The 12,212-nt window shown below is 49.9% G+C and overlaps 1 protein-coding gene across 4 annotated transcripts in view; it reads right to left on the bottom strand.

Moving 5' to 3' along the window:
* Window positions 1-11,926, bottom strand: part of Mcf2l (MCF.2 cell line derived transforming sequence like) — a 106,232-nt gene extending 94,306 nt beyond the window's left edge. For 3 of the 4 annotated variants that reach the window (XM_051170007.1, XM_051170011.1, XM_051170008.1), the window contains exon 1: window positions 11,756-11,926. In XM_051170007.1, coding sequence (XP_051025964.1) covers window positions 11,756-11,834 — 79 coding nt within the window. In that variant the 5' untranslated portion in view covers window positions 11,835-11,926. The remainder of the gene's footprint in view (window positions 1-11,755) is intronic. The other variant, XM_051170012.1, reaches the window with a different exon arrangement.
* Window positions 11,927-12,212: the final 286 nt, after the last annotated feature.

Here is a 12,212-nt window from a genome sequence, read left to right as displayed (position 1 = left end):
TCTTCACTGTCTGCCCAGGACTCCCCACCACAACTTCTGAGCCAAGTCCTCCGACCAGAAGACAAAGGAAGTTCAGAAATGAGGCCGATGAAGCTGGACTCCACACCCAGACCATCTTTGCTTTGAGCCAGGATGCCCAACATGTCACCAGATGATTTTCTATTTTTATTTTTTGGTTTTTCGAGACAGGGTTTCTCTGTGTAGCCTTGGCTGTCCTGGACTCACTTTATAGACCAGGATGACCTCGAACTCACAGTGATCTGCCTACCCCTCTGCCTCCAGAGTGCTGGGATTAAAGGTGTGCGCCACCATGCAGAGCCGCTCACTAGATGATTTTAAGGGTCCTGCAAACACCGCTCATAACATTTTGAAGTGTTGAATCATCACAAAGAAGTACATACCTAGAGGGGACACTTGTCATAAGTGCCCTCCCTCCTGACTCACCTGGCTTGTGGCGCCCTGGTGCTCCCCGACGTTTCCTTGGCAGAGACCAGAGCCGCCGCACAGCCCCTCGGGATGCACCCTTTTCTGCCATTGAGTTGCCCTCCTGCAAGTTAAACCTCTGCGAAGCAGAAGCCCAGTGGGTCTTCGGGACCCGTTCACGTGTTAGCCCGAAGAGCCCTGGGGGTCCTGGGTCTGCAGGTCTTCACTGGGGCAATCAGAAGCTGTGGAGGCCCCAGCGGCCTGCAGGACACACCTGGGTGCTGAGCTGTTACGAGAAACAGGTGCTGGCGTCCCCAGTGACCTTGAGTTTAACCTCAAGGTAAATGAGAAAGAATGGGGTCAAATGGCCTCCTGGGTTCCCAGCGTCCCCCTCTGTCCCCAAGCCAGAGGCTCTCCACACCTGCTGCTCTTCTCTCAGACAGTGAGGGAGACTGCAGCGATGTGTCGCTGCTGGAGACCAAATGGGAATGGCTGAACCCGCCCATCTGTGTGTGAGCTCTGGTCATTTCCTTCCTCAGACAGGGGCTGTATGGACAGAGCAGTAAATGCCAGGGAGCCACTCAGGCCAGAAACACCTTCCAGGCTTCAGGAAGTCTCAAGTTCAAACAAACAACTACAAACCAGGAGGAAGGGAGGGACTGGCTGCTGGCTTTCTGAAATAAATCGGGAAGTTTCCCAGTCTGCTGTCCAGCCCTCCACAGAGGAAGCAGTGAGGCGCCCCAGCTTGGCAGGGACACTTTCCATGAGACACAGTGATCCTCCCAAGCTCACAGCTCCTGACCTCTGCCCTGGTGCCCACAGATGCTTCGGAGGGAAAGTAAGAGGACAGCACCGGGGCTTCCAGTGATAGCTAAGTTGGGTGGGACCTTCTGGTTCCATGTGCCCTGCACATCCTAGGGCTACAGAGCCTCATGTCTGATACCCCAGGCACTTCATTTGAGCACTATTTTGCCCATAAGAACACAAGCATGCCAAACGATTGAGTGTGTTTATTGCCAGTCCAGGCATAGGCGACAGTGACAAGGGTTGGAATCAGGTGGGTTCCTGAAAGACCTGTGCCATGCTCTCTGGCCTTCGAAAGCCCATGAGAGGAACAGTGTCTCCTTTGGGGCAGAAAAATGGTTATCTGGCCTCTGTTTTCTGTGAGTGTGCTCAGGGTTGGGTGTCTGCAGACCTGCTCCCCACCTGTCCTCCCACTGGGGTTCAGGGGCAAAGGGAGGTAAGAAGGGAAGCACCTGTAAGAAGGTAGCTGAGGTGCTCACTGTCAGTACCCCAGCAATCTCTTGATAGAGCTACACTTCTGAGGATGACAGGGGAGCGCAGCCAGGTGGGCATGAGGAGCCAGCAGCCCCCTCCCTCTGCCTTGTGCACCCAACCTTGAGCTGCCCTCATATCCCAGCAGACAGGGCCACAGAGAAACATGAGGATGTGGCCCCCACATCACAGACATGCAGAAGGAAGCCACTGCCCAACCCGGAGGAAAGGCTGTGCTGGCCTCGCTGGGCCTGGGCCTCACCTCTGTTCTTGTCCAAGGGCCCAAGTCTCTTCTGATGGTGGCCTTAAACACTTGGTCCCATAGAAGCCACCACAAGCAGTTAGAGGTGATCGCAGCGCCAGCCCTGCTACCTCTCTCCACCTTTCCTTCCCCTAGCCAAGTGTAGAAGAACCACACAGCGCACACTGTGGACCTGGGGCCATGAGCCTGGCAGCTGAGGAAGGCAGCCCCTGCACACACACCTGCAATTTCCCACTCAATACTCTCCTCATCAAGTGTGGCTGGCTCAAGTCTGTCTTCTCATGTGTTTTTATATTGTTAAAACAGTTTTTTCAAGAACCTGTCTTAAACTGGGCATGGTGGCACACACCTTTAATCCCAGTGCGCAGCAGAGTTCAAAAGTTTGAGGCCAGCCTGGTCTACAGAGTGAGTTCCAGGACAGCCAGGCTACACAGAGAAACTCCGTATCCAAGAATAAATAAATAAATAAATATTTTTTTAAAAAGAAAGAAAGAAAGAAAAAGAAAGAACAGGACAGAACCAGGGCTGGCTATGGTCCTTGTCTACAGCCTACTCATTTCCTCTCCTAGGTGATGCAGCCTCCTGGTCCCATGACACTGGACAGGGGTGGCAGTAAGGCTGTGCAATCAGAGCACTAAGGAAGATGGGAGACCGCGGACACAGGTGGATCCTCGGGCCCCCTTGCCAGCCGGCACAACACAGGTCCCAAAGAGAGACCGGTCTCAAAAAACAATGCAAACAGCTCCCAAGGAACAATACCTGAGGTTGCCCAACCTCCACATCACACACACACACACACACACACACACACACACACACACACACACACACACGGGTGGGTGTGCTTGCCTACTATGTGTAAGACCAGGTTCAATGCCCAGCACTGCAAAACAAACAAATGAACTTCAAAGCATGCTTGCAGGATAAAGTCCTATGTGATGTGCTGGTCACCCACCTAGTCTAATGTCCTGTCAACAGCACCATTAATGAAATTTAACACTGGTTCTTTCCAGCAGCAGCTTAAACAGTACAGCTATACGGCTTGCCTCTGAAGTTGAGAACTGGACTTTATGCCTTGTTTCATCAACAGCATTATTAAGGGAGTAAAGGAAACCCCAGGGCATTTGCTGAAAAGCCAACTTAGATACAAGAGTCACCGAATCTCTGTGACTTACAAAAAACAATCGGTGGGTTTGTGTTTCCCAACTGACCGTTTCAAACTTTCTTGAATGACTCCTCCTAGATATTTGGTTTCCTTCGAACATTTGTGAATCTCTCGGGGTTTGGGTGAGGACAGAGGATCTTTTGAGGCAAACAGAAGCCCTTACTTTACAGTCTTTTTAGAGAGCTGTGTGCTCAACTCCAGCCAAGCCCTCTGTGCCAGAGGCCCTGGAAACTCTCCTACCATATGGTGGCTCTGGCGACATCAGCCAGGAGACCATCACCCACAGTGGTCATGGCAGCCCAAATGATCAGCAGCCACAGGGTGCCGAGGGCGGGCATTGATCTGCTTTGCTCAAAGAAAAGAAAGAGCAAATAGCCTTCACAGGCCTGAGTGGGCAGGGTTCTGCAAGCCCAGACACGAACCCTCGTTGCTGCAAGGCCTAGAGCACTTTTGAAGTATCTGTGACATCCTGCAAATCATCCCTGGGCATACCCAGAGAGAGGGCTTAAGGATCCCAAAGATGCCAAAGCCTGTGATGCTTATATGCCTTGCAGTGATGTCACGCTTGTTTAGAATGTCCTCTGGGTTGCTGGATTCATCTCTAGGCTATATATCATGCCTAAAACCCCCTCAGTCATCATTGGCTTCCCAATCCCTACATGACCGCATCTGTGTGCCGCCTGGATCCCTGGGGACAGGAAGATGCCTTCCCGCATGCCCAGAAGAGCTCAAAGCTCAACATGCACAGTCCTACTTCGGGTAGGTATTGCTTTGACAGCAACAGTCAAAAAATTTAAAATTAAATTAAATTAAATTAAAAGTTAAAAATCCATTTTTTAACTAGAAGGAAGGCTTCCAATATGGACGCCCAGTCATTCAGTTGACTATTTCGGCTTCAGCACTGTGTCGGTCACCAACAGCACAATGATGTGCCTTACAAACAGCCCAGACCCATTGGAACACAGATCACGTGACCTTCTGCTTCCACCTCTGGGTGGCTAGGAGTCGCTGCAGGCCTCCTTCTGAGACAGGCTATAGGTTAGAAGAACAGTCTTGGTATGAGCCATGGTTAATAGCCAGTCACTGGGGTCTGCACACATACCTTAAGGACTTCATCAATTAACTTCATATTTACTTTTCACATTCTCCACTTCAAGGTATTACATTTAAGATATTCCAAAGATGGCTCAGGGGTTAAGAGCACTGTCTGTTCTTTCAGAGGTCCTGAGTTCAATTACAGATGGTTGCTGACAACCGTCTATAATATGATCTGATGCCCTCTTCTGGCATGCAAGTGTATATGCAGATAGTACTCATATACATTACAAAAAAAAAAAAAAAAAATATTCCAATCTAGGGAAAGATGGCTCAGTGGTAAGAGCACTTGTTGCTCTCTCAGTGGACCTGGGTTTGACTCCCAGTACACACATGACAACTCACCACCATCTGTGACTCCAGTTCTAGGAAATCCTGAACACCTTCTTCTGATCTCCTTGAGCACCAGACACGTGGTATAAAAACATACACACAGGCAAAGACATCCATTGTAAAATAAATAACAATAATTTAAAAAGCCATTTCAGTCTTTGCTCTCTGTCCTAAAATGTTGCTATCCATATCCTCATGCTTTGAATCTGTGAACAATTTCCTTAGACACAATAGCAGCAGGTTTTAGTGTGAGTTTTTTCCCTTTTATATTCCATTTAATGTATTTTCTTTTGTGTGCATCTCTCTGTGTGTCTGTCTGTGTGTGTGCGCATGCGTGTGTGTGCGTGCGTGTGTGCGCGCATGCCCATGTGCACACATGTTGAGGCCAGGATGTCTTCCTCTTACATTCTCCAGCACACTGCCTTTCGACAGGGTCTCTCACTGAGCCTGAAGCTCACCATTTCAGCTAGGCTGATGGCCAGGGAGCTCCTGGGGTCTTCAGGATCTCCACCTTGCAGTATTGGGGTTATAGGTATACACTGCACATCTGGCTTTTATGTAGGTCCTGAGGATTTGAACTCAGGTCCCCATGCTTACACAGGAAGTACTCTTAGAAACTGAGGCATCTCCCCAAACCCACATGCAGGTGGCAAAGCCTGGTTTATAGCCAGTTAATGTATCATTGGATTGAGCCGGGCGTGGTGGCGCACGCCTTTAATCCCAGCACTCGGGAGGCAGAGGCAGGCGGATCGCTGTGAGTTCGAGGCCAGCCTGGTCAACAAAGTGAGTCCAGGATGGCCAAGGCTACATATAGAAACCCTGTCTCGAAAAACCAAAAAAAAAAAAAAAAAAAAAAAAAAAAAAAAAAGTATCATTGGATTACAAGCAAAGAGTTACTGAGGATGGGTGGGCTGACAATGGAGAGATGCTACAGAAAATATTTCATGGGGACCAACCAGAACACCTCTCCCTTATCTGTGATGCAGCACTTTCCCCCTTCATGGTTGGGTCTATTCTATAAAGTAACCCAGAAAACCACTGGACAAGGAATCCTTTCACAGGCGCTGCGCCTGTAACAGTCAGTGTCACCACAAACCATGCTGGATGGCTCCTCTGAGTCCTTAGAGTAGGAATCCAGACAGTTGGAAAGACCATTCTACTTGAAGCTAGCCCACATCACAAGGACAAACAGCTGGAGAGTGAGAGGCAACACCGAGGATGGGGAGAGGGATGGCTCAGTCAGTAACGAGCTTGCCTTGCAAGCACGAAGGCCTGAGTTCAATCCCCAAACTCACACTGACTAAGCTGGGCGCAGTGGGTCAAGCTTGAAATCCCGGTGCTGGGTGGCAGGGGTTGGGGGATCCCTGGGGTTTACTGGCCAGCCAGCCAGTCAAATCCTCCAGCTCTAGGACAATGGCAGGTTCTGTCTCAAAAACCAAGGTGGATGGCACCAAAAGAGCAGTATCTGGACGCTTTCCTCTAGACTCCACACACACAGGTACCTGCACACATGAACATGCATGTCCCTACACACACACACACACACACACACACACACACACACACACACACACACACGCATGCACACATGCACGCATAGAGCAGGCAAAGCTGATGAAATGCCTTTGTATTCCAGAAACTTCCCAGGCTCTACCACTGTCAGAAGCAATGTTGGGCGGCAAAGATAGAAACAGGCCCTGTTGCACCCACAGCTGTGATTGTCCACAAGAAACACTCAGACAACTCTTTCACAGTGTGTGTGTGTGTGTGTGTGTGTGTGTGTGTGTGTGTGTGATGGAGAGGGTCATTGGGCCCTCGTCTGAGGTGGAATGGTGCTTTGGTCTGTCGTTGCTGTTCTATCTGGGGCTAGTACACACTTATTTGTATCTCCCAAGAAGACTTTATGCAACAGAGAGTTTCCTGGTATCTTAGCTGAGTGTTGGCTCACTCCTCTGCTCAGGGGCACAGTCTGAACCTCTGACGTCTTAGGAATCCAGGTCTGGATTCCAGTTTTGGCTTTCTAATTCATAGATTTGGGAAGACAATAATCTCTTGGGAATATAATGCTCACCCTTGAGCTCTAAGACAACCCAGGGAGAGAGTGTTCTGTGTGCGAAGCCTGACACATCACCTCCCTGAAGAGCCAAGTGCATAGCTCACACACCACGCATGTGCACCAGTGTAGACACTGCTCTTCCCTGGGCTGCAGACATCTGGGATCCCTTGGGAGCAGGATGGAGCTCAGTGGAAGTCTGTCACACTGCTCTAACATGACAGATAGCTGCTGTAGCTGTCATGGTGACTCTGCAGAGGTGATATGTCAGCAGCAGCATGTGTGTCTCTCTGTACTAAAGCCCTGCAACGTTGCAAGTTTAGGAAGGGAGAAGGCAGCATGTAGGCAAGGAATGTGACTCTGTTCGAGGTCCTCTGGGCATCCCTGCATGGCTGCAGCTTTGGTGGCTGCACAGGGTGACATGAGGTGGGGCATAGAGCAACAGGCATCACTGAGAAGAACAAAGGGCCTCTTCCAGAGGGTTGGCTAAGCCTCCTCTGCACACTGTGGCACCCAGGAAATGGCCAGCCATGTTGGCTTCGGCTCTGACGGTGCTAGTGAAAAGTGCAGGCATTGATCACATGGCCTAGGAGAGTGGTAAGTAACACCACGTGGCTACACATAGGACAGCCAAAGCAAGACTTGCCACAGGGGAGAAGAGGGATCAGCCCCGCACTACCAGCACAAGGAAAAAAGAGTTCTTAAAAAGGAAGAGAACAGCCGGGCGTGGTGGCACACGCCTTTAATCCCAGCACTCGGGAGGCAGAGGCAGGTGGATTGCTGTGAGTTCGAGGCCAGCCTGGTCTACAAAGTGAGTCCAGGATGGCCAAGGCTACACAGAGAAACCCTGTCTCGAAAAACCAAAAAAAAAAAAAAAAAAAAAAAAAAAAAAAAAAAAAGGAAGAGAACAAATTCCAATGGAGAAGAGACGCATTGGGCAGGCAGCATCACCACAGACCAGAAAGAGGGCTGAGTGCCAGGGGCAGACCAAAAGGTTAATACTGCTGCAGGCTAGCTATCTTGGTGTGGACCTGGGTCATGAGGCAGAAGCAGGTTAAGAGGCTTCATCAAGACAATCACAGTCGGCAGCCATATAACTGGAAGGTTTCTCTAGCAAAAACACAGGGAGGTAAACAGCCCTCTACAGAGACTCACACAGGAGCAGGTAGCACACGTCACAGGCAGGCACATGCCCCGCTGTCTTTCATCACAGCCCACTGTACATGGGCCTGAGCATTCATCCTGACCCGACACCTACCCTCACTTCTATCCACTGTCTACCAAGAAACTGCACAGATCAGGTCAGTCACACAGAGAACGCTCACCTCCCACTTCAGCCTTCTCAAAGCGGAGTGAGAGAAATGACTACTCACTTCCCCAACATCTAGTCAGAAAACACCACCATGCATGTGGGTTTCTCCAGTGAAGCAAGTTAAGAAAGACAGACAGATGCAGGCAGACAGACAGACACATACATACACATGCACACATACACTTCTCAGATGTCATTATGTTAACAACACTGAGTCAAACACTTCCAAATGGTTGAATTAGCAGTTGAAAACTAAAGTTTAGCTTCTAGACTGTGGTGAGCTTGGTGTAGACGACAGTAAGGGTAGGAGGGAAATCAGATGTTTGCATCACAGAGGGTGGAGTCAGACAGGCTCACTAGCATCCCCTCATCACCCCTGTTCTGAGGCAATTCAATGACTTGCTAATTAAAGTAGCTAAAAGTTCTTAATTTCAACATTGAAATTTAGATTGTATAAAAACATGACATAGCTTATATTGTATTGTTTTGCATGTAATCTTATCTATCCATATGGCCTGATACCATCCGTCCATCCATCCATTTGCCTATCCATCTACCCATTCATATAGCAATTTATCTTCTTATCCATAACACATATGTTCTTCATCTATCCATCAATCAATCCATCCATCCACTTGTCTATCCATCCATCCACCCACCCATCCTGTCCATCCATTTAACCTATCCATCTACCCACTCATATAGCAATGTATCCTCTTACCCACCCCACATCTGTTTATCATCCATCCATCCATCCATCCATCCATCCATCCATCCACTCATCTGTCTCTCCATCCATCCATCCATCAATCAATCCATCCATCCACCCATCCATCCATCTGCCCATCCATCCATCCATCCATCCATCCATCCATCCACTCATCTGTCTCTCCATCCATCCATCCATCAATCAATCCATCCATCCACCCATCCATCCATCTGCCCATCCATCCATCCATCCATCCATCTGCCCATCCATCCACCCATCCATGTCACCATGCATCCTTCCATCCATCCTTTTACACACAATCCATTCACACATCGACTTATTCCTCCATCCACCATCCATCCACATGTGTATCTACACACCTACCTACCCAGCTATTCTCTTACTTATCATTACACCCACCTACACATCTGTCCATCTACATGCCATCCACATATTTATCCATCCTTCATGTCTATCCTACACATCCATCCACCCACCATCCATTCACGCCTCCATCTATTCCCCCTCCCACTTTCCAGCCACATGGGCATCTACACTTCCATCCACCCACCCATTCTCTTATTTATCAGTCCACTCACACACACATCTGTTCATCTGCAGTTAATCTACCTACCTATCCATCCGCCCCTTAGCCATCCACCTGCGAAGGCATCTCCATTTGCTATTGATAAAGACTCGTCTACTACAGCAGTTTTCCAAGTTTGGTTCCTGGGCCAGCACCATCTTCATCACCTGAACATTCTCAGACGGTGCTGCACTGCCTCCCTTGGCCAGAAGCTCCAGGTGGCCCGCATCTTTGTTGTAACCAGCCCTTCAAGTGACTTGGGAACAGCTCTAACTCATCAAGGAACAGTCAACTAAGACCTCATCATTTCTCCCCTAAATGTGTCTTCTTTTTACCAAATACTGCAAATCTAAAGAGAAAGTCAAAAGAGATGAGAATGCTGGAAAGGAGCCCAAGTACCCGGAAGGCTTCTGCTGTTGGAACGTGGCCAGCGTTGGTACAAAGCTCAGCTAGGGGAGTACACATGAAAGCTGGATGCTCAAGGTCAAACAGAAGAGATCCTGGATAGCAAGCATCATTCGCTGTGTCGGACAGCCCAGGTAAGTAAGTTCTGAGTCACAGGGTACAACATTCAAATCTGAAGAGAGAACACAGCAGCCCAAAGAGCATGGGCTTCACACCTGCCTGTGTGCTCAGGGTAGAGCCACAGAAGGTCAGGCGACAAGCAGCTTCAAGGATAGTCACTGTGCCCAAGCCCTCGGCTGTGACCCCATGACCTTCATTCCGGGCAGCTTCACCAGTTTCTAGTTCAAGCTACCAGAACTATCTACCCACTCCTGCCCAAGACCTTAAAATGACCCTGGAGCAGAAACAACCTTATGACCTTGAGCTGCATTCTGCTAGGAGGGACTCTTAAGGACATGCTCAGAATGCAAACCCTAAGTGATAATTATGACGTTCCCTCTAGCATATCCCTACAGGGGTGGAAGTAAGCGCCTGAACTGTGCATGCACAATTCTTGTCCCCACTGCACATCATATAGCCTCTAACCTTTATGGCCTGCCTCGCCAGCCCTATGGCAGGGAAGAGGGTGCAGGTATGGGTGACATCTTCCTCCCTAGCACTCAACAATGGCATGCTCATAACGGGTGCGGGGGTCTTCTAGCCTTATCTTTGGGTCTGAGTGAAGTCTGTAGCAATCCCACTGCAGGAATACCAGAGGCCACAGGCTGGGAGCCGCTGCTTCTGATGAGACAATAGTGGCCGCCAGTGTCCTAGGATGCGTGGACAAGCACATTCAGCGTGCATCCGCCCAGGTTCTGCTCCTCTGGGAGCCTTTTTATTACTTAAAATACACATGTTGTGTCCTTCAGGGCCCATGAGGAAGCCTCAGTATCTAAAATGCAGGGATGACGTCACTGCTGGAGCAGTTCCCACTCTGTGATCCCCCACACCGGCCAAGCACAGGTGGGAAGAGCAGCAGATCCTACCCCTTCCTTGGGACCCCTGGGAAGGCAGGCAGATCCATGGGGCTCAGCACTCATCCAGACCTTGCCCAAGCAAGAGCCAGAAAAAGGGGCCGCATCTCCTAGAGGAAGGGGACAGATGGCATAAATGGCTTTCTTGTCTTTCCCCCCCTCTGTAATAAACAGCAGTTTCTATTGCAAAATCTGCATTATAAATTGACCATCTACACAAGTGTCCGGGAGCCCACCCACTTGATGTTACGACGATGGTTTAGTCATTTAATACAGAGGGGGTGCCACACCCAACCCTGACAACGATTCAAACCCTCAGGAAAGTATTATTTTAAAAACTAGGTAACCACAAATATCACATAACACATGGCAAAACCAGCAACTTACTTTTAATGGCAGACCACTATTTCCTCTCCACGTCAGAGAGAACTAGTCAGTGGTACCTGGTTCACCGGCAGGGACCCTCAGCACAAGTGATGGAGGCCAACAGCCCCGTGTGGCCCGCCAGCTCTGAGGGGCTGAAACCTGCAGGAGCCTGAGCTGCCCCTCACAGCTTTAAGTAATGAATTAATCCTGAAAATGAATGTCTAATTACACTGCTCTCCCTCTTTTTAACTTAAATTGTTTTTAGATATTTGCCTTAAGGTTGCGTAGAGCATAGTGAGGATTTTCCCCATAAATGAACATCTGTTGTTACCTCCCATGCCCATCCCAGTGTCTGAAGGACCTGGGCTTGGACCACCACGGGCCATTCTGGGCTCTTAAGTCCATGGCCACTGCAGCAAATGAAGTAATGTACTCAAGCGGACTTGCAGACCACCCGCACTCCCCCGCTCCCCCCCCCCCCCCCCCGCCATAGGCAAATGGCTCCACATACAAACCCTTATCTCTTAGAAAGCCAGTGCCACTGATCTGTAATTCTCTAAACTGTGTCAAGCAAAATAAAACCACACTGTCAATTCACACAAACCTATCAGGTACCAGAAAATATCCATCACGTCTGTCTGTGAGCAGTGCTAGGAGAAAGTGAACGGGTGGTTATAACAGCCATTAGATGCAATTCTCTACAATTCGACAAACGATGTCAAGCTTAAGAATATATCAAGGCCAGTGGCTCCTCCTACCAGTGTTCTTGGAAACCGCGTTTAATCTCTGCACCATTTCTTCTAGGGCCATCTCTTCATTTCTCAGCCAAAACCTCATCCTCCGATTCAACAGAACCGATCCCCAGAAGATCGTCCTCCGCTGCACCAGAGGTGCTGTCGGGTGGGGCTGAGCAGTGGGGAGGGGGCGCGGCTGGAGCAGGGAGGGGGCTATGGCGTTTTCCTTGGCTTCCCAGGATTGGTCTCTGAGCCAGAGGGAGGGGGGCGCGCTTTGCGCTGATGGGGGGGGGGGGGGGGGCGCTAGGCGGAAGCGGAAGCACTGAGCCTGCCGGGCGTGTCACCACCCCGCACCTGGGAGTCCTGTGTGTGCACCACCTGAGCACCTGGGAGGTTAGTTTGCATCAAAGGGGCATCTGGAAGCCTCGCTACGCAGGCACACGGGTCTGCCCTCGCCCTCCCCCCCCCCCCCCCCCCGGGT

The sequence above is a fragment of the Acomys russatus genome, chromosome 27 (assembly GCF_903995435.1).
Source record: "Acomys russatus chromosome 27, mAcoRus1.1, whole genome shotgun sequence".
Lineage (NCBI taxonomy): Eukaryota > Metazoa > Chordata > Mammalia > Rodentia > Muridae > Acomys > Acomys russatus.
This window is presented reverse-complemented; position numbering and strand designations above follow the sequence as displayed.